Raw genomic sequence first — 20441 nt, forward strand, 5'->3', positions numbered from 1 at the left:
CAATTAATTTCTGTAATGGACGATCGCTGCTTCGGTAACAGCCAGAGAGTGTTTGTACGTCAGTGCCGCTCCCCGAAGTTGACAGCTCCGGTCTAACAACCACTGGCCTGTTCAGGGTGTAGGGACTCTGATCAGGACTATACGGGTCTGCCTTTTTACCGGAATACACCGGAATACGCCGGAATACCCATTAAGGGGGGTTAAGTCTAGACTCTACCAGCCTCCACGGGTCGCTGGGAAAATAGTAGAAATTGGCCAGATAGAGTCAAATGTTTGAAGGGAGTCGGCTACGAAGATAAGGTCAAATATGGCAACCTTTTTTCCCAGCGACCCATGGAGACTGGTAGAGTCTAGGTTAATAAGTCTACCGGAATACACTATGCTATGATGAGTAAACATCACAGGTTGTTGTATTTTGGCATGAAATGATATATTCCCTTCCAAGGGAACAAGAAATCACGATCGCCAGTCGCCATGTTTCGGGGTATTCCGGTAAGAAGGCAGACCGGGACTATACCACTTCTGTTCAGGAGGAGGGGCCAGTGTGGTACTGTACATCAGATGGGGAAATATGCGCGGGGGATTAAATTTCGCAGCAGGGAGAAAATGAAGTGTTCGGTCGAAACTGCCATGCAGTGTTTTACTATAAAAAGTATGCGCGTTTTTAAAAAGTTCTCTGTGAACAGGTCACTGCAAAAACCGAGGACATAAAATCATTGCGAACAGTAATCTCCAGAAGAAGGTCCAGTCAGCCAGAGAGGGTCCAATAGCCTCTCTGGTGGCTGACTGGACCTTCTTTGGCTAGCATACTACGATTTTCGCTCCCGGTGTGGATCTGCTTGGAGATTATGCGAACAGTTGCTCTTTTACAGTATTTCTTGTCAACTTTACACGCAGTCCTCTTTTCTTGTGTGCCTTCTCGTTGTTTTAGTACAGGTTATCCGTAAACATTTATTTTTGTGATGATCAGAGCATTCATGAATCTGGAAATATTGAACATAAATATTGTTCTGTAACGTTGGCACACGGTAGCAGTTTTATGCGGTTGTGGATGGCTAATTGGCCCCAACCCCGTAAAACTACTACCGAGAGCCAAAGCAGACCCGGGCGGCGGAGAGCTCTTAGTGCCCCGAAGAGAGTCCGCACAATCCACGATAGACTGGGTACCGGGTTAAAGAGCCACAGAAATTTGTGAATACATCCCCACCTGTGTGACGAAAATGTCAGAGATAATCTGTGTGAAATTACGAACCCTCCCATCGATGAAATAATCATTAATCATCAGTCAAACTATTGAAATGTCAACGTTCCACCCCTAGCATATGTAGGAGCGGTAATTTTCATCATAGATAAATGACAATGACAGAGGGATGGTTGTAACAACGCCCCAAATTCCTCATTTTCTATGTGAAAGAAAGATCAACAAGTATCATGGGTGGATCACTCACAAAAATGTGATAATTGTAACAACACCCAAAATTGTACATTCTCTGTGAGAAAAGAAAGACCAAGTGTTGCGGGTGGATCACTTACAGTAAGAGCTATCTACCACTTCATGACCGTAGCATGTCCAGAGCACGAGATATCAAAACCTGCAGTTCCGCTGCAGTACCACAGAAAACCTCTAGGAGGCTCGTAATCGAACTTGAATTCCTTTTCCTGCCCCCTCTCATCAATCAGATATAATAAGGATCCATCTTTGACAGCTTCTCGAGTTATGATTTTCACAGACACACAGACAGGCATACAGACAGACAGACAGACAAACAGACAAACAGGCAAACAGACAGACCCACAAACACAACCGTGGTTAGCAAGCGAATTTTTTTGAGCCAGCGGTCACTACGGAGGCTGGTACTCAGGCTACCTAAAACATAACCTTGGTAAAAATGGTGCTTTCAAAAGAATTAACGAAGTTCATGTCCCTTTAGGTAGCATGTTGTATTTGAATGGACTACTGATCATATTAGGGCGAGTACTTCGTAGTTGCTGGGTGTCTGTCACCAAACCACCATCTTCAAGTTCAGCGCTAGGTCAGCCACGCAGCTTCTGTGATGGATATATAATTTATAGGACAAATTTACTACCAGTACAGTATCAAGATAACGCTTGCACACTGAGAATGCATGGCCGGAGGCGGCACTGCTGTTTCAGCATAATTTACCAAGCCCCATTCCAAATGATCTTTTGAGTTGGGCTAGGCCAGGCTGATTTGATTGTATGGATGACATCCTCAGGGCATCCCAACACTGATGCGAACATGCGAGGAAAAACTGTTTGGTAAAAAAAAAGTTGCCTTCGTTATGAAACGAAAGTGGTCAGGAAGGTTGAACAAATGACTGAACACACAGAACAAGGTATACCAGCAATTCATTCTTTATTTTTGTTCTTTCACACCTTCTTCTTTGACTTAAGCAGACTTCGCTCATTTGTATCCGATTTCCGAATTAAAGAAAATACGGCATATATTTGCACCTTTTGCAGTTTCTTTGTATGATCTACAGTATTGTCGCAAACGAAAATTGATGCGCGCACGTATGTCACCCATACAATCTAGTCAGTGCGGCCTTGATATGTGCTGGTCGATCAGTGATGGGACAAATGTTTTGTAAAGATCATAGTAAAATTGATACAAAGCATTAAAAAAATTGAAATAATTAAGTGAAACTATCCAATATTGTCAAACGTTTTGATATTTCTAATACGATTTCTTTACAGATTTCAGTGGATAAATTATTGAGAGAATACTTTGACAAGTTATATTTGTCCTACAATGTTAAAGTTTAAATAGAGTTGGTATAGAGGGACCGTTGAAGCGTGCAGTTAGAGTCTCTAAACCTGATGATGATGAATTTACAGCCGTCGCCATGACCTTGGGTTGAAAGGTTTGTTTTTCTTGTCAAATATAAATCACCAGTCGGCGACAATCTGTCAGACCGGCACGAGACCGTATTTCTGGCATTTCAGGTCAGACGTCGGCAGTGACCTTTTCACAGCCAGCGTTTGGTGTTAGCAGAAATTTGTTTGCATTCTTTTGTATAACCTACATCGTCTGGACGCAAAGATGTACAAATACTAGTAGTAAGTGTACAGTCTATGGTGAATTGGCCCGACTCCCTTTGGCACCCGGTATTAGATTTACGGGGATGGCAATTCAACTCCAGCCGCGTAAAACTTTTCTACCGGATGCCATAGACTACTCTGGCGGCAGAGAGTCGCTTCTGCCCCGAAGAGAGCCAGTCCAATCCGCGATAGACTGGATACGATGTTCTGCTCCTCATACGTTCTCAGTCACTCACGAAATTCCGGGTGATCCAAACAGAGCATTGTCAGATCCCTGCTAGTCCACAAACCTGTCACTGATAGTCTGTCAAGGGTGGACTGGACAGATACAGAGACTGTACTGTCTATACTACTACTAAATGTATTACATGTTTTTCTTTCGGCTGTTTAAAAGATTGTTAGGTTTACTTTCATGCCAGGGTTCAACTTGAGGTCGGTTAAATTTATCATGCGTGAGGGTCACATTGAGGTTTGTAAAATTTACTATCGGGGTTCACCAAGAGGTTCATGAGATTTACTATCAGTAGTCTAGAGGTAACGTTATAGCCTGGGTGCCATCCTATTTCTACCGGGGGCTACTATACTCGCTACCCTAAAAAGTTACATTTTTTTAGGCAATCGCTACTTTTCTAAGGTAGCGAGTGTAGGAGCCCCCTCGGTAGAAATAGGATGGCACCTAGGCTAGTAACGTTACATTAAGCAGTGCCCTCACGTATACCACAAGGCTAAATAATCTATACCAAGACCAGGCGTTACAATACAAAGGCTTGTTCAAAAGGAAATCCAAGATACGAATCTCGAGGAACAGACATTGAAGTCCCTTTGATTATGGACCAGCTTTGTCGTACAGGTGTACATGCTTTTCAGTGAGAGCTCACCACGTTCTGGCAATCAGATTGATAAAATTTTACGATCTTAAACCAAACATCTCTCTGAATTGATAACGAATTTGAATTCAATAGAAAAGAACACAAATGGGTACAATTCAAAGTATTTTATTGAAAACATGAACATCAAACCATGTAGATTGGGGCTATTCACCTTGAGTGATACAGTACTGAACAGAATATGTCAATAATGATCAGAAATACACCAAAACAACAATCAGGATTCAAGATAATATTTACTCAAGACAGGCAACGGGATAGATTTTGGAAATGGCCAGACATTTTAGGTAGCATCCACTAAATTTCCTCAATCTATCCAGTTGCTTGAGAACCTGTCATCTTGCCTATCTTATTACCTGGATGCCTAGCTTTGATGATATAACAGTCAGAATACCATAGCAAAGACTCAAAGTGAATATCCCCTCACTATAACAAAGACTTCTTTACATAATTTTCCATTAAAAAACAATGATTCAAACAGTACAATCGTTATGTTAATATGAACCATTCATAAAATACACCTACAATCTAACCATTTTTCTTAAAAAAAAATGATTTCCATATCTACATTATATTACACACCTGATTCCTTGATCATGGGATACAAAAGTACAGACTTTTTTATCGTTCAACCTGTATACATGTAGCAAGAGGAATTTCACTTCATTCTTAGCAGTAAGCATTGTGTCTTTATGTAGTGGTAATGCAAGGTATGTATAGACATGTAGGGGACAAGTTTGGACTTAAAGACAGCTTGGCATCACTACTGCATTTCTTAAACAAAAAAATGTTCTCAGTGAAACAATGTTAGAATCTGCAGTGCATTGCTACTGTAAATGCATTTACTTTTGCAGTCATTCAATTTCGAGGTAGTAGGGAAAGGGAGGTTACGATTTTGTGGTAAGAGGTCCCCTCGAAACTTAAACCACAGCGAACACTTAAAGACTTACAGTATTTGTAATTGAAGTGGTAAAATTTGTGTATGTATGCTGGTTTACATGTGAGCTACACTCAACACTCCACACCAAATTGGTTAAAGTAGACTACCTAGTCCTGACCCTATTCTCACCTCTTGCCTAAAGACCCACTGGACTTTGTCTGACGGAGCTCAGTGAGATTAGTTATTGTTTGTGCTGCCCTGATAATGATGTGATAAGCATGTTTGCAAGTCTACAGAAGTTTGAACTTGGTAAATGGTTTCTGCCTGGTCTCATGTAACCAAATACAATAACCAAATACATCAATTCCTGGACACATCTTCCCGGTTTAGAAAATACACGATCAATTTCTGTGCACATCTTTCAGGGTTTAGGAAATACAGTACATCATCAATTCCTGTGCACATCTTCCTGGGATTAGAAATACCGTACATAATCGATTCCTGTGCACGTCTTACCAGGCAGAGAGATACATCATCAATTCCTGTGCACATCAATTCCAGGTTAAGGGACAGGATACCTTTGTAGTGAGGTGAACCCTTCCCACACGCTCCACCACCCAACTGCTATCAGTAGATTTACAATACCATTAGTCATTGTAATGTCTACAATCTACATTCTCAGACGACTTTGGGACAAATTGGCACGCAAAAGTAAACAGCATCCTGCCGGTGGTGTGAGACCACACAAAGACTTAAATTACAGAAAGGGCCTGTATAATAGTATCAGCACCATGGCATCAGTTACAACTAACATGTTCCAACTCTATTATAGTAACAAAATACTGTAAAAGGGAAAATGTTCGTGGGGATTTAATTTCACGGTAGGGAGAAAATGGAGTGTTCGCAGTGGTTTCAAGTTTGCGGTAGAAACAAGGGGGTACGTAGGTGGGCAGAAGACAGTTTGCGGTGGATATGTGACCGCAAAACCGTGTGCATAAAACCTTTGTGATCTTTTCCCCTTTTACAGTGATCCCTACAGCTAGTATAAAATTGATAGTTCTTTTTTTTAAATCCGTTGCAAACGGATGCTCTTGTTAAAAATTAATCATGAAAACACCAACTCTAGACAGATACACAAGAAAGTAAACACTATACAGAACAGCAGAGATATTCCCTTTGGTGACATTTCGACTTGCAATTTCTTTGCTGTACAGAAGAGACACCTGTTGCCTAGAATTGGTACTACACCTGGCATTTGACCAGCAGGTGGAAAATAAGGGTTGTTTTTACTCGTCAGGCAGAGGTTAGGCTTCAGCTTGTGTTTGATTTCTTTTCAGGTGCTTTTGTCAGGTTTTCTTGTTTGAAAGGTCAGAAAACCTGACAAAATAGCAAGCCAAATAGCTAAAAAGATGTCCAAAATAAGCTGGAGTATAACCTATGCTTAGAAAGTAGATTGTTTTCTTTTTGTTCATTTTTCAAGACATCTTGGCTACTTCTATATATACAGATAATATGTGTAGTAATACTTGTACCTACATAAAAAACATATCCCGTCCAACAAATCTGTACAGTAGCTTATTCAGCAACAAACACGTCCTTTTCCAGATATGATGTTTGTTTGTTTGTTTGTTAGAAGAGCTGCCGTTGTTTCTAGAGGTCCAACATGGGGACGTCGAAGAGGTCGCACACGCCTTCCGAGTCGTCCAGGTTGAAGTGGTAGTCGTGGTCGCCCGGGGGCGGGGATAACCTCAGGAGGGGCGCGAAGGCTGCGAAAAGAAAGGACAGTTTGTCACCACATCTTACAATTACTGTTTACTAAGTTCATTTGTATTCAAGAGATACTTAAGTTCGCAATATTCATGGAGACCTTCTCTTTGCAAACGCATCCCCTTCCCCACACCTTCCGTCCCAAACACTAGCACTACTATGATAGCGCTACCGAAAATGACTGATAACACCCACTTGCGAACTCAAGGACCTCGCGAACTCCTAACTTGCTAAATGTAGTGCTTGCAAACATAAACAGACTTACAGTACAACAAGCTCTAAGTGGGTATCCCGAACGACCTGACATAGCTACTGGTATGTAGATGTAGCCATGGGTCAAGCCTGCCACCACAACGTTACAAGAAACTTAACATTCTGAACAGTAACAGAGATCTACTTTAAGTTATAGCAGGTTCATAACATCACAATAAGTTTATTCTTCTATAATGGAGGCAAAACGTACCTTCTGATGCCATCAGTTCATCTATAAACTCTCCATCCATGGATGGGTCTGGAAAAAAACAAGAACAAGTCAAATTTGTGCTGATATAATGGAATCTGCATTAAAGTTTAGGCAAAACTAGAAATAAGTATTTGCTAGCAAATACAAACAAGTTCATATTTATGTAAGAGAAAATTGAAGGTGATATAATTTGTAGTAGTGGGCATTGTATGATGATATTCAGTACTATTTTTATGCCCAGAAGTTATGCTTTTATTGGAATTCTGCAAGTTGGTGATACTGAAGCACAGACTAGTGATCTATGATGGTACTGCAGTCTTGGAACAGTCTGGTTTATAGGATATCTAGACAGGAAACAAGATGGCAACCAAAAGATGTCTATTCTCTAAGCAGAGGTTTGAATCGGGGGGAATAGTACTATTAGATTAGAAGTGGCCAGGATTTTTTACACTGGCCTCTCTCGTTGCAGTGTAAAAAAATCCTGGCCACTACTATTTCCCCCGATCGAAACCTCTGCTTGGAGAATACAAGATGTCGGCACCCATGGACGGGAGCAGTTATGAAACAGGTTTTGCTATTGCAAACCTGTAATCATGAAAACATTTCTTAACAACACATTACAACACGGGTAAAATCACCATTTTTGTGCATACTAATAAAGCAGAAGAAACATTCCGGGCTTGAGTGTGTGTGTGTGTGTGCTTGATTTCAAACGGTTCCAAACTTTCACCAAAAGAAGACTGTAGATTACTAGATGCCTGCAATACAGAGAGTGGCACAAGTACCACATTCAAAGCATTCTGTACCTTTTGAGGGGTCAAAGAGTCCACCGATGTCCCCAAAGGCATGGATTTCTCCTCCTGAGCAAGACAGAAAACAGATTAGAACAAAGCCGTAACCAGTACCCAGTAACAAGTATGGGCAAACTGCAGTAGCTGCCACTAATATGATCTGTGGTGCAGGAAGTCACAAGAGTCTTCTAATACCCAGTTCTTGGGATGTGTACCTAAACATACCATCAGGTACAGGTACCAGTACAGACCTGTACCTGAACTAAATTTATTTGACAAAGTAACCTGTAGTCTTCGATGACAGGAGCATGAATAAATAGTTCACAGAATGTTTATTTAGACCAGGTATCGGTACCTGTACATCAATGTTCCAGTATTTTGGACCTGTAGCTAAATGATTTTCAGGGTGCTGTACAAATCCCTATCCAGTTCTGTACTAAAGACTCACCGAGTGTTGGTCCGAGGCCAGGTTTGACAGGTGAGGGTTGGGTGGGAGGTAAGCTCATGGTGTCCATGGGGGAGGCTGCTACTGACGTCTGCGGGAGGGCAGACTTCCCTGGGGTGGAGACACCTGGAACACACATGGAATGGTCCTGTTCAGTTTCTGGTTGCTAGGATGGTTATACCGTTCTCTTGAATTCAATTTCTAAGTGTGTTTCTCAACTTCACATTTCTATTCCTCCAACCCCACATACCATCATAATCCAGTTTTTGTAAATTTCTCATTTTACATATCATTGTGAATTTCTTGCTAATTCTTTCTACTAGTAGTTTTAAGCATGCATTTTCCAGCCAGCCTGCAGGACCAACTTTGACCTGCAGGGTCAAGGCAACCTTCCCATCCTGCCAGTGTCTGGTTACACCAACTTCCACCTCACATCCTGTCACTCTACACTATTCAAATATTCTCTGGACACATACCACGACAAAAAAACACAGGACAACAATACCCCCATTCTCATAAATCATAACTCTATCATTAGGCCACACCAAATTGATTTTTTGGTCAACGGATATTTTTTTAAATTTTATCACGAGGACATCATTAAAACAGAAGGCTGGGGTGAAAACTTACACCTGACCCTGTTCACTCCCTGAAACTGTATGCACCAAAGTACAAACTTTCCTCTGAGATTCTGTTTTGATGTTAACCAAGAAATAAAATTGGTGTGGCCTTAGAGTGCACATTAAAAGTTGACACACTGACCTTGCTGTATCAGCGGGATCGTCTGCTGTGGTACTTTAGCCGGCGTGCCCTGCTGTTGTACCGCCGGCATGTCCGGCGGGGGGACCGGTACCACCACTGGACTGGAGCTGGACGTGTCCTTGTTGACCAGAAGGACGTAGATCGGACCGGAGTGACTCTTCAGGTGGATCTGGTACTTCTTGCCCTGTGCTTGTGAAGCTGCCTCGGGGATGGGCACCTCTAACTGTGTACCTGACGGCGCCTGCACTGCTAGAAGGGTGTCTCCTGGTAGGGTAGGAAATAAGGAAAATCAACAGGGTTAAACATTAGTCTACTAGCTTCAGACAAGTAGATTTCTGTTGATGAAGACCTAGAACAATTACCAAAAATGCCAGTGTATTACAAATTAGGTTATCCAACATTGAAATGCCTTTGAGAAGCATGAAGCTCCAATAAAACAGCCAAACTTTTTAGTCTAAGACCCTGTTTATACACGGATTCGCGAATCAGGATTCACCCAGGCACGGGATTGATCCAGATTTGATTAGATCGGGATTACCCCATTTGGGGCCAGATTCGGACTGTTCATGAAAGCTAGAATGGTGTCTGAAAGGCATTGCTCATACACAGTGCTGTTGCACATACATGTTTGATATGGCTACACCTATTTTGTAGAGGTCAAGGGACTAGGCAGGTAGTTTGTATAGTTGCTTTTCTTTCCCCTTTCCAACCCCACGTCGGCCCTCACCTCTGAAGCACCTGCAGAGGTCCTCGTGCGTGACGTAGGCCAGCCGGTGGTTCTCCACGTCCTCCGTCACGTTCTTGATGCTCTGCTGCACCCAGAGCCGCTGCTGGTCCAGCTCAGCCTCCTTCCTCTCCAGCGCCTCCAGCTCGTCCTTCAGCTCACCGAGACGGTTCGAGATCTCCGTTGTGTTACAGCCTGGTCCCGCGCCCCTGAGGTTACCATGGAAATGTGACTATCAATCATAATGGCGCACTGGTACAGAAGTAAAGCCACAGCAAGCAAATCCTATGCATGACATTCTCTGCAGATTCCAAATTTGATGAAAGAGGGCCCCCCAAAAAGATGCCTAAATTGTCAAAATAGAGATCATAAGTGAAAAAACATGGAATCAGAACCAACAAGTCTTTCATCATGTATTCAAGAAGAGCAGAAAGTGACACTAGTGTGGTAGACTAATATCCCTACAACTACACACGAAATACTTTTCATGAGTGTGAAATAGGTTTCGCTTGTTGCGGGCCTGTAATAGAGATCTCTCGAAGAAAATTGCAGAGTGAGTGCTGAAGACTTACTTCCATTGTATACTGTTTTTAGATTTCTTCTCAATGAGACCTATGCCCTCCAGAACATTAGTGATGTCATAGATTCTTCTCTTCTGTCTGACAGCCAGTGTGTCTGCAGCCTGCAAGCAGGAAAAGTCGGGTGATTAATTATAGTTCATAGGTGGCAAGGTGATCTTAAAGATAGGTAAGGGTAATCTCCAAGCAGATCTACATGGGGCGCGAAAATCGTATATGCTAGCCAGAGAAGCTCCAGTCAGCCAGATAAGCTCCAGCCAGCCCCGGCATACTGGACCTTCTCTGGCTAGCATATACGATTTTCGCGCCCCGTGTAGATCTGCTTGGAGTTCTGGGTTCAAATCCCTAGCAGGACCTGATGTTGTGCCATTGGGAAAGGCACTTAACCCCTGTTTGTCTACATGACTCGAGTGCCTAGCTTTGGTTAGGGATGACGCCCTATGTTTGGGGAGAGCCACACCTTGAGTATGTTAAAGAACTCATCACACTTATTCAAAAATAGTGGTCCATCCCAGTGTGAGTAGACCAAACCTTACACTAGGTTACTCTCCAAGCAGAGGAGGGGTTTCAGCAGCCTGAAACTGTCTGCACTAAAGTACAAACTTTCCTCTGAGATTCTGTTTTCATGTTGATTTTGGGATTTAGCATTTTTTCAGAAAATTTGTTAACCAAGAAATCAAATTGGTGTGGCCTTAGGCAGTAATATTCCTGTTCCTGGATTCTGCAGATATCTCCTTTTTTAATGAGATTTCTGGTCTGGATTTGACCTTTGAAAACTTGACGGGAAAGTTCAGCAGACCAGCCATCTGCCATCCTGCATCAGTCCACCATCATGATGAGTTAGGCGAAAATGCATGTGTACTGTTGCAGTGCCTTTTAAAATCTATATTGAATAGCTGAAAAAAACTAAAAATAACTAGTCAAACCTGTACAAGTGACCACCTCTTCATAAGGACCACCTGGCCAATGTGACCACTTTTAGTGGTCCCTTCTATAATTTTTCCCATTGACACAAGCATTAAGAATCCTGTCTATAATGACCACCTGTCCACATAGACCAGACTTTTCTGTACCTTGAGAGGTCTGCACGGGCAGAGTTGACTGAAGATACAACTTTACCAAAGTACAAAACCTCTGTCAATGTTGCATAGTTTCCACCGCGTACCAATTAAGAATATAATAAACTCCATGGCAAAAATAAAAATTCAGATTCTTTTACTTTTACATGTATATTGTTGGAAACAAGGTCTCTTTGAACCTCCTTGCTTTAAGTGGGCACGTTATATCTAACCATAATTTCCGGCCTATAAAGTGTGTGTGTAACCTTGGTGTGAGTTAGTGTGTGTACATGGCCTTGGGCTGATTGGTCCCTAATGTAAGCTATTCATACATGTCCTAAGAATAGTGCAATTTACCAATAAATCTTCTTCCTTACCAGGTCTTGTTTGAATTTTGAAGTTAGCTACAGAATATCAGATTCAATCTCAGAAGAGAGCCAGTAAGGTTTGTAACTTGGTTTTGCTGGCAATATGTTTCAATTAGGATCTAATGCCGTACACCCCAATTTTTTTCTGTGCACCTAAATTTTTAGGTTAGGTGTCGCATGAATTTTGAGTCCTGTCTACTGATATTAGATAATGTGCCACTACCATCAACTTTGTCTATTGAAAGGTAAGTTGATTTGAAATCTCATAACATGGTTTACTTGTTTTGCAAACAAACATACAAACAAATACTGAACGCAGATAACATCATTACTGGGCATCCAGAGCTATCCTGCACATAGTACTACTAGTACTAGTCTAGGCTCTACCAGCCTCCCCGGGTCGCTGGGAAAATAGTAGAAATTGGCCAAAATAGAGTCAATTGTATGAAGGGAGTCGGCTACGGAGAGAGGGTCCAATATTGCAACCCTGCGAATGTTACCCTCCATGGCCAAAGTCCCTCGGCAAATGTTCTCTCTATAACCGACGCTCTTAGTCTGGTCAAGGAGGTTTCTGGTCTGGTAGAGAGTACTTCTAGTCCTGCATCTTCAAACTGACTACTGTCTCACAGTCATGTCCAACACACATGTTCAGTTCAAACAAGGAGATTTAAATCAAACCTCCTTGGTTCAAAAGAAATACCTGGCTTGTGAGAAGAAAAAAAAAGACGACCTTTCTGTGCTCTACATCTTTTACAAAAGACTGGAGACAACAAAACAAAACAGTCAAGAACAGCTGGCTATGAATACCAATAGCAGCAGCACAAAAAGTCTTTTCCCTTGCCACATTGGAGTTGCCATGCCAACAGCTGACGACGTCCAAAACGTCCATTTTGGGATCTCGCACTCAGTACGGGGACGAAACCCGATTAAAGTTAACAAATTGAGTCCTGTCTTTGTTGGTCCTCAAACAAGTTTTATGGATCTTCTGACCTATTCCCCAATCAGGAATACATTAAGGTATCAACTTCAAGCACACTATAAACATAAATCTTATCACTTGTCAACAGAGCGGACAAAGAAGCCGCTTTTGTCCTCCCTTCAACAACAACAAAGGAAAACTCATCATCGTGCTCGGTTTCAACAATTCCGTGTCGCAGCGCAGAAAAGATGCGCAGGGCGACAAATGGACACTGTACGCCACGAGATAGCATTTTTATGTTTTTATCGTAGAAGCGTGAGGTGGCGTCTTCTAAAAAAAGACTTGTTTATCTGTCATAAAAGACGGTCGCTAGGCAACAAGAGGACCAACTATGTTTATTCATTAACTAGAAGAGGAGAATTTCCATTCATACCCTCTGGCTCTCCAGAACCCTGGAGTTCACAATAAGGACAAATCATCTGATATAAACGGTTGATGTGGAGCTCTCTAAGGTCACGACATTCGGTCGCACACTGAAGCAAAGAGCATCGTCTGAGTGGCAAGGTTCTCTGGTCTGCTACATCCGTCCGCTCTAAACGATGGGAGACCAGCTGGAGCTGCCTCAGCAGCCGTACCGGCGAGGATCGGTGGTCCAAGAGATCGCACGACAACGCAGGGAGTCTTACCATCAACAACAACTGCTGCAGGGCTTCAGGGAGAAAACTACCAGTGCACGGTACGTGTTTGCTTCACTTACAATTTCTTATATCTTTCTACCATGTCTACTATGTCATTAGACGTTTGAACGGATTTTGGAACACATGTGCAATGGCAAATTTTAACTGCATGATACGTTACTGAGAATACAAGATAAGGGCTTGTTGAGTTACTATAGGGGAGGGGCGAAGAGTGTTGTTTGCTAGATTTATTATATTTGGTCTTGTGTATTTATATCCACATGTTTTAATACTTTTATGTTCTAAAGGAAACATCATAGGCACACATAGTGCCCATCATAGGTAAACCTGGTGGGAACTGCATTTTCTATATAAAAAGACTTTTTTAAAAACTCAGGACGATGCAAATTAAATGTTTTGTTATTTTGATAACTGTATTTACATTACATAGGTCCAATTAGACAGTTATTGTCAGTTGAGTGCCAAGTGTTTTCAGATGTTGTTGTTTCCTTTCTTCTTGCTTTTCAATAGATCAATTCATATGATAAGTTCAATATAGTCCATTCCAAGTAAATGTATGGATGTTTGTTTGTTGTCATCTGTTTCAAAACTGTTTGTTAAAGAGACGTGATAGTTTGGAAACATTTTGAACATTGTTTTCACTTTTGGAATATTTTCCTGGTTAGCTAAACTTTGTTACAACAATACTGCATGTGACACTTCCAATAATGTCGAAATAAATGTACCCTAACTCCACTCTCTATTTAAATGAAATGTAAATATTTCTAATGGGGTCAGTGGCCTGGAAATAAAGACATTCACACATTCCTGTGAATGGCTATGATGAGAAGGAATAGCTGTCCCATAAGTCGCAGAGGCGGCGGCACGAAATTTGGTATGGGGAGCGAGACTTTTCAGGTGAAATGTTCACTATGATGAGCGCCAGAGGGGTAACAATACTAGGGGGGTCCCCCCATGCTCCCCCGAAAAATTTTGAAATCTAGACCCTCTGAAATGCTATTTCCTGCATTCTGAGCGGCAAATTTTGCTGGAATAGTAAGCTAAGTTTAATGACATCTCTACTTGTAAAAAGAAATCCAAAAGGGTTTTGGCTTGAGTTTTTGGGGACGACGCCCTCCTGACATACAATTTTTCCGCCGGAGGCGCGACATGGAACATTTTTGACCCGTTTCTGTAGCCCTTGGGCCACACACTACATCAGGGGGCTGGTCCACTGGTAGTGATGTGTGTATGTACCATTTTTAGAGTCTTTGGTATGACCCGACCTGGGATCGAACTCACAACCTACCATGTGCAAGGGGAACACTCTACCCACTAGGCCATTGCACCGGTCAAAAAACCTCAAACCTCTTTGCTTGTAGAAAACTAAAACATGTTTTTTTCTTCCCTATTGCCCACCCTACTGGACTGCCTACCACAGAGAATGGTGAGAACTGTACACTAGTCCTGTGTTGTGTGTACTGTACATCACAACATAGATTTGTATGTTTATATCCTCAAGGTGTGGCAAGCTTTGTGATGGTGTACACAGGGCACAGTTTGTAGTGGACATGCCGACCTGCAAACATTGACTGTCCTTGCGTTTTGTGCTTCTTTATCAGTTTAAGTATATGAGTTTCAGTTTACAGAATTTGACTTATGGTGCTCAACATTACCTTACAATGAATAAAAAGACTCTTTTTACACAACCAAGAGATTTATTCCACCGACGTTTCGGTGTAAAAAGAGTCTTTTTATTCAGTGACTTACCAACCTGATGAAACTATTCACGTATTACCTTATAATTTAAGCCATGTGTAAGCCACGGCACTGGTTAAGAATAGGTTGGAAAAGGTCATATTTATATTGCAATAATGCCAATAGAGTCATACACTGTCATTGATTTAGTTCATGGCTATCATGTCCAGATGCTACACAGAGACAAAGGATAAGTATTGTACATATAAGGTAACGCGGTCGAACCTCAGACTGAGGACGAAGCATGGCGCTTTTGTGTTAGCTATTAGTGCAATGCGGCTTCACTACGGTCTGTGCATTTTTGGCCACGCACACCAAATTAATCCCTACTCTCCTTGATATGTGTGTTGGGTTCTTTTATGTGCAGAGGTTTGACGCCCTAAAGCTCCCTCATACACAGGGCCGCTGGCTACGTCCCCCTCCAATAGGACGATACATGTTGAGGCCAGGGCACGAAATATGGGTCGCTGGCTCCACGGAATTTGAACAAGATGTGGTGAGAGGCATGGTGTGCAAACCACTGCACCATGCAAACAAGGCGCATATAATTAATAAAATAAAAATCAAAGAAAAGATCTACATAGTTTAGATGGCATGATATCACTCAACAGAGACAACAGGTGGTATAAATTTCTGGTGAGATCTACTAGTTTTCAAACAAAATGTGAAAAAACAATACACAGTAATGTTGTAAAATTCCAAACCTCTAAATCTTATGTGCATACTGACGATGACATGTACCTACACTTTTTGAAAACTCGGAAAGGTGTCCCTCATGTCTCTTCTCAAATACAGGACAATCACCTTCCAGCTTACAGCGGCCATTCAAACCCCTAGACGGGTATCAGTACTGTGTATATTGGAGCTCAAATTGCTAGACTGATACTGGAACCCCAGCCTTGTGAGTTGTGATGCAGGTGCTCTGTGGCCGTGGGACCACAAAAACCTGTAACTGCACACCACAAAAACAATATTCAACTGGTTGGTCCTTTTGATACAGCCTTGCCACCGATAGATCTGCTTGGAGATTATCCAGGACCCATCCCTCCATCCCAGGATATTTTCGCCACAGTGGCATGCATTTTACCCCTGCGCCAACCCCCACTCAACACACAAAAATTACCGAAATACTGAGTGGGACTGGCACATATCTAAAGCTAGAGACACCCTGCTGGATTCTCTCCATAAAAAGCTTTCATAGCCATTGACTCCTGCTTTTGCATTGTGCTGAAACTTTGTGAACAACTGTTGGTGTTCCATTTTCTTCCAGCATGTTAGAAGTGACATTATGTTACACCTGCTCAGCCTGGGGCCAAGGTGTGACAGTTGTTCTGATCTAGTAAGAAAGCTCTAGTCTGGGTTGGAGAGGCAATCCTACCTCTGTGGCATAAATAATCGACCACGAAACTCCACACCTTGGCATGAGAGAACCTTGGCCCATATAAAAAGTCATGTATCAGCGAGCCCCCACGCTCCCCCAATAGACTCCGCTGCTCCAAAAAGTCTGTGAAGGAGGCCGGGCTAGAAAGCTCTAGGTTGTCAATTGAGAAAGCTAGAACTACAGAAGAGTTGGAGTTGTTATCTTTAGCAATTGTTACTTTAACCTAGCTTTGTGCATGATCACCCCCCAGTTTTGTGAAGTGGGACAGTCAAGACTCAACCCTGTGAGCAACCACCCCCGCCCCCCTTGTGATGACTCACCCCCTCCCCCGCCTACACTTGGGGGCGGTACCTTCCTTCTGGGTGGACCGGCATCAAAACAACCCGTCAAAGAGAAGATATGAAGTTCAGGTATTTTTTTCCACATGCCATTAGTGCTAAAGGTTAGCCCTGGTCTATTGTGAGCGTGTTGAAAGCACGCCGATAGAGGCTGATATCGGGTTCCCCATTCACACAATGGCCGCCGCGTGCTTTGTTTGCCCAGCGGGAGGGCCGCGAGCAGCACACCGAGGACACTGGCTGGTCCGCCGCCTTGGGAGGCTCAACCTCGTGGGAACACAGCTCATTGAGTCACATATACAGTTTGCAGCCATGTATGAAAATGTCACTGTCCCTGCTACGATTTCTGATGAGCTTTCAAAGTACTCAAAATTTACAATCGGTTACGCTGAACTGTTTGAATTAAAAAGTTGTCGCAAGAGTGGCTAAAAGCCAACGTACGATCGATCCGATATAGAAGCGCTGCAATGTATGACAGGCTAAGATTTTGATACAAAACATTCAACAGTGGATCAATTTTTATGTCTTCGTGCATTTGAATATTAGTGAAAAGCATAATCTGAAACTGTTGTAAACAAAACAAAGCGAAGTTCGCACAGTTAGGCACGCGTGCAGACGCTCTGTTTAAAACGACACAAAAGCCCATGAAACACACGACGATTGCAACCGAACCAAGCCTGCGATCGCATTCAAACTGGGCCAACTTACCACTTTAAGATCTAAAACTCCATCTTTGGCTTCTTGGAGGAGGGTGACGAACTTTGTAGTGAGAAGACCGAGGCTTTTTTCGTGCCTACTCGGCCCCGCTGGAGACGCGTCCGCCATATTCATCTTGAACTTCCCGGATGTGGAACGTTGGGCGCGAAGCAGCATGGGATATTTGGTCTGAAGTACTGCACTTTAATTTTTATCGCTAGAGGCCGCTCGTGCACGGTCCTCCTCGCATTACAGGGTGCATGCATGATTTTCTCCCGCTAGTCGGCGCTGCTACTCCATCATTACCTACATGAAAATGCAGGTGAAGTTTTTGGCTTCTTGTCACCTGTTGCCATGTCACGATGGAGACTACAAATCCTAACTCGTGTGTCGTGTGCGTCAATAGCAAAGATATACTTCAGATATTCGATCTGACCCCTACCTCTTTCCTCATGACCCCAATGAAAATCGGCATGCAGGCCGATTTGAGCTTCTCATGAATAAGAATACTACAAGACCGAAATGACAAACAAGTTAATGGCAAAAGTTTGAAGACATTCCCATTAAAGTTCATTGAAGTTATTCTGTAAATTTTGTAGCCTCTTCGCAGACTTTTTGGGGCGCTGTTGTTTATTCTTTTTGGGAGTGCTGATTCGTATTCCTCTTATGAAAATTGCGAATTAGCGCTCCCCAAAATGATAAGCACCGGCGCCAAAAGAAGTCTGCGAAGGAGGCTATAACTTGAATTTACAGAAGATCTCCAAGGAACTTGGGAATGTCTGCAAAATTTGTGCCTCAATAAGTTTTAACTGCTGCTATCGTTGACTTAACGATCGAATTCCAAATCCCACATTTCCACACAGAAAGTTGTCTGAAGGTTAATCACACTATGTCATCTTCGCCTAATTATAAGGGATGGGGCGTGGTTCCTCTCTAATTTAGGATGGGCGTGGTTCTGCTCTAATCTACAGCTCCGCCCTTCTGTTCTTTTTCACATGTTCTCAAGGGTCTCATTCTGATGCGTATCAACATCATTACCCAGCAATTTTCTTCTTTCATAAATTTTACCACGAAACAATTCTTTTCATTGTTAAGGGTAATTGCTGTCGTCACCGTGAGGCGGGTTGTCGTGCTGAGCAGTAAATTGTGAATAATAAACCTCCTTGTATCAACACAGGGCGACCCTACTCCACGACAGGTATATTTTTGTACAGACGCTCCAATCCTCAAAATCGGATGCGGTTGCAAGTTTACGTGTCATAAGTCATAAGTCGTTCATACGATACCGCGGCGACAGGCAACAGGGTCAAATAAAAACATAACCCTGCGCAGTACAAGTCACATGAGCCGCCCTCCTTTCTAGGTGTTTCCGCGGCAGTGAGGACAAGCTTTCTGACACCTGTTTGTCTGACAAGACAGGGTTGGGCGCTAACGACGGGTTATCTGACCGGTGCATCTCTTGTCCTTAGGATGCAACCCCTCGTTGCGTTGGAAACGCTAGACGCTTCCCGAGGATCTCGTTTCCCCAGGGCCTCTCGTCTGAAAGGAGAGCCTATTGTCTCCGCCCGGTAATTGACTCTGGGGGCCAGTGGGACAATGCTGAACATTTCTGTACGTCAGTGTGTGGCGCACGATGTCAGAGGGAGGCCGCGGTAGATAGACGTCACTCCCGAGTCGCGAATCTCGGTACAATATTGATTTTCTCGCGTGGCGGTTCGGTGATCTGAAGAGGACCAGTTCTAGGATTACCCAGGAAATACATCAAGGATGGGCGAGGACAAGGATACCGGGTAAGTGTGCGGTTGTTTCCTACCTGTCACACCTGTCACAGGTAACATGGCGATCTCCCCGCGAGGTGATCGCAGAACCTTGTCAACTACAAATCACTGTTCCTCCACAACCCTGAGATTTACCCTCAAGCTTGATGAAAAATACGGCCATTAGAGACACGGTATACATTTGGTTTATTTCACACTGGCTGTTGCCGTTTCGGAATTGTCTAACAGCAATCTACAAAAGTCAACGGCGCCGCACGGTATTTGTGGTCGGGTGCTATAGCCTCAGAATTGAAGCACAGTAATGCCACGTTGTAAAAATCATTGCAGTTGCACTGTGACTTGGTGGATTACGAACACATAGCAACGCTATAAGTCATACGTGTATATCTATGGCACTATGCCCGAAGAGATACATCCGCTTAATGATAATCGGCTCTAGCATTAGCAAACAGAACTATGACAACATTAAGTTTATGCCTGGAGCACTGTGTTGTTCTCGTCACGTCAATAGAGAGAAATACGGTTGTAGAGAAAATGATGACGAATTTGGGATTTACCAAACACGATAAACGTTCGATTATGAAAAGAAAAAGGAAGTAGACGATGTCGTCACTAAGAGTATGACGTGTTGATCAAATTGCGCCGCAGTGCTTTGAGGTTCAGTCGAGGATAAAATGACCGTGCCGGCCTAACAGGTGTTGCAATAGCATCGGGTAATATTGTGTAAATAGTCTCCTAGTTACCGAAAGAAGCGATGCAGAAGATGCTAGATAGAATAAGCATAGATTCTGTGCTGTCTAAGAGATATACTCACATCAAAACCGAAAGATTATTTTCTAACATTGTTGTCGCTCAGGCACTGGCGTGACCCAGCGAACCACAACGTGTTCTGTCATGTCACAGGGTAATATTATCCGCAGTATTTAGGGTCGCGCTGCTCGTTTTGTCTACCGCGGTTTTGTTGATGGTTGAGCGGCAAACATTCGCGAATCTCCCGGGAGGGGGGCAGTCGTCCTACGCACCTGCCTTCTTGGAATGTTGCGGGGGCTCGGGTCTTTTGGCATTATTAGATCACGGACTGGCTGCGATTTCATGATCAGCGCTGAAG

The 20441-nt window shown here is 43.0% G+C and overlaps 2 protein-coding genes across 6 annotated transcripts in view; one reads left to right on the forward strand and one right to left on the reverse strand.

Annotated features, from left to right (window-relative positions):
• Positions 1 to 4042: 4042 nt before the first annotated feature.
• LOC136438631 (transcription factor E2F5-like) lies at positions 4043 to 17728 on the reverse strand. The gene is made up of 8 exons (XM_066433527.1): positions 17568 to 17728; positions 10355 to 10464; positions 9786 to 9991; positions 9059 to 9322; positions 8300 to 8422; positions 7867 to 7920; positions 7061 to 7108; positions 4043 to 6596 (listed from the first exon to the last, which is right to left on the reverse strand). The coding sequence occupies exons 1-8, from the start codon at positions 17688 to 17690 to the stop codon at positions 6481 to 6483; spliced, it is 1044 nt and encodes a 347-aa protein (XP_066289624.1). The 5' UTR covers positions 17691 to 17728; the 3' UTR covers positions 4043 to 6480.
• Positions 17729 to 18986: 1258 nt separating this feature from the next.
• LOC136438630 (kinesin-like protein KIF28) overlaps positions 18987 to 20441 on the forward strand; it is a 44743-nt gene continuing 43288 nt past the window's right edge. For 2 of the 5 annotated variants that reach the window (XM_066433525.1, XM_066433522.1), the window contains exon 1: positions 19038 to 19345. In XM_066433525.1, coding sequence (XP_066289622.1) covers positions 19323 to 19345 — 23 coding nt within the window. In that variant the 5' untranslated portion in view covers positions 19038 to 19322. Of the gene's footprint in view, positions 19346 to 20441 lie in introns of all 5 variants that reach the window. The other 3 variants (XM_066433520.1, XM_066433524.1, XM_066433526.1) reach the window with 3 other exon arrangements.

Source organism: Branchiostoma lanceolatum, chromosome 7, assembly GCF_035083965.1.
Source record: "Branchiostoma lanceolatum isolate klBraLanc5 chromosome 7, klBraLanc5.hap2, whole genome shotgun sequence".
NCBI lineage: Eukaryota > Metazoa > Chordata > Leptocardii > Amphioxiformes > Branchiostomatidae > Branchiostoma > Branchiostoma lanceolatum.

Excerpts from the sequence above, each read along its gene's own strand:
- LOC136438631 (XM_066433527.1), bottom strand. The coding sequence starts at position 17,690 with ATGAATATGGCGGACGCGTCTCCAGCGGGGCCGAGTAGGCACGAAAAA. Across the intron at positions 9,323-9,785 it reads CCTCTGCAGGTGCTTCAGAG|GAGACACCCTTCTAGCAGTG; the intron begins GTGAGGGCCGAC and ends CTACCCTACCAG. Across the intron at positions 6,597-7,060 it reads TGAACTGATGGCATCAGAAG|CCTTCGCGCCCCTCCTGAGG; the intron begins GTACGTTTTGCC and ends TTCTTTTCGCAG.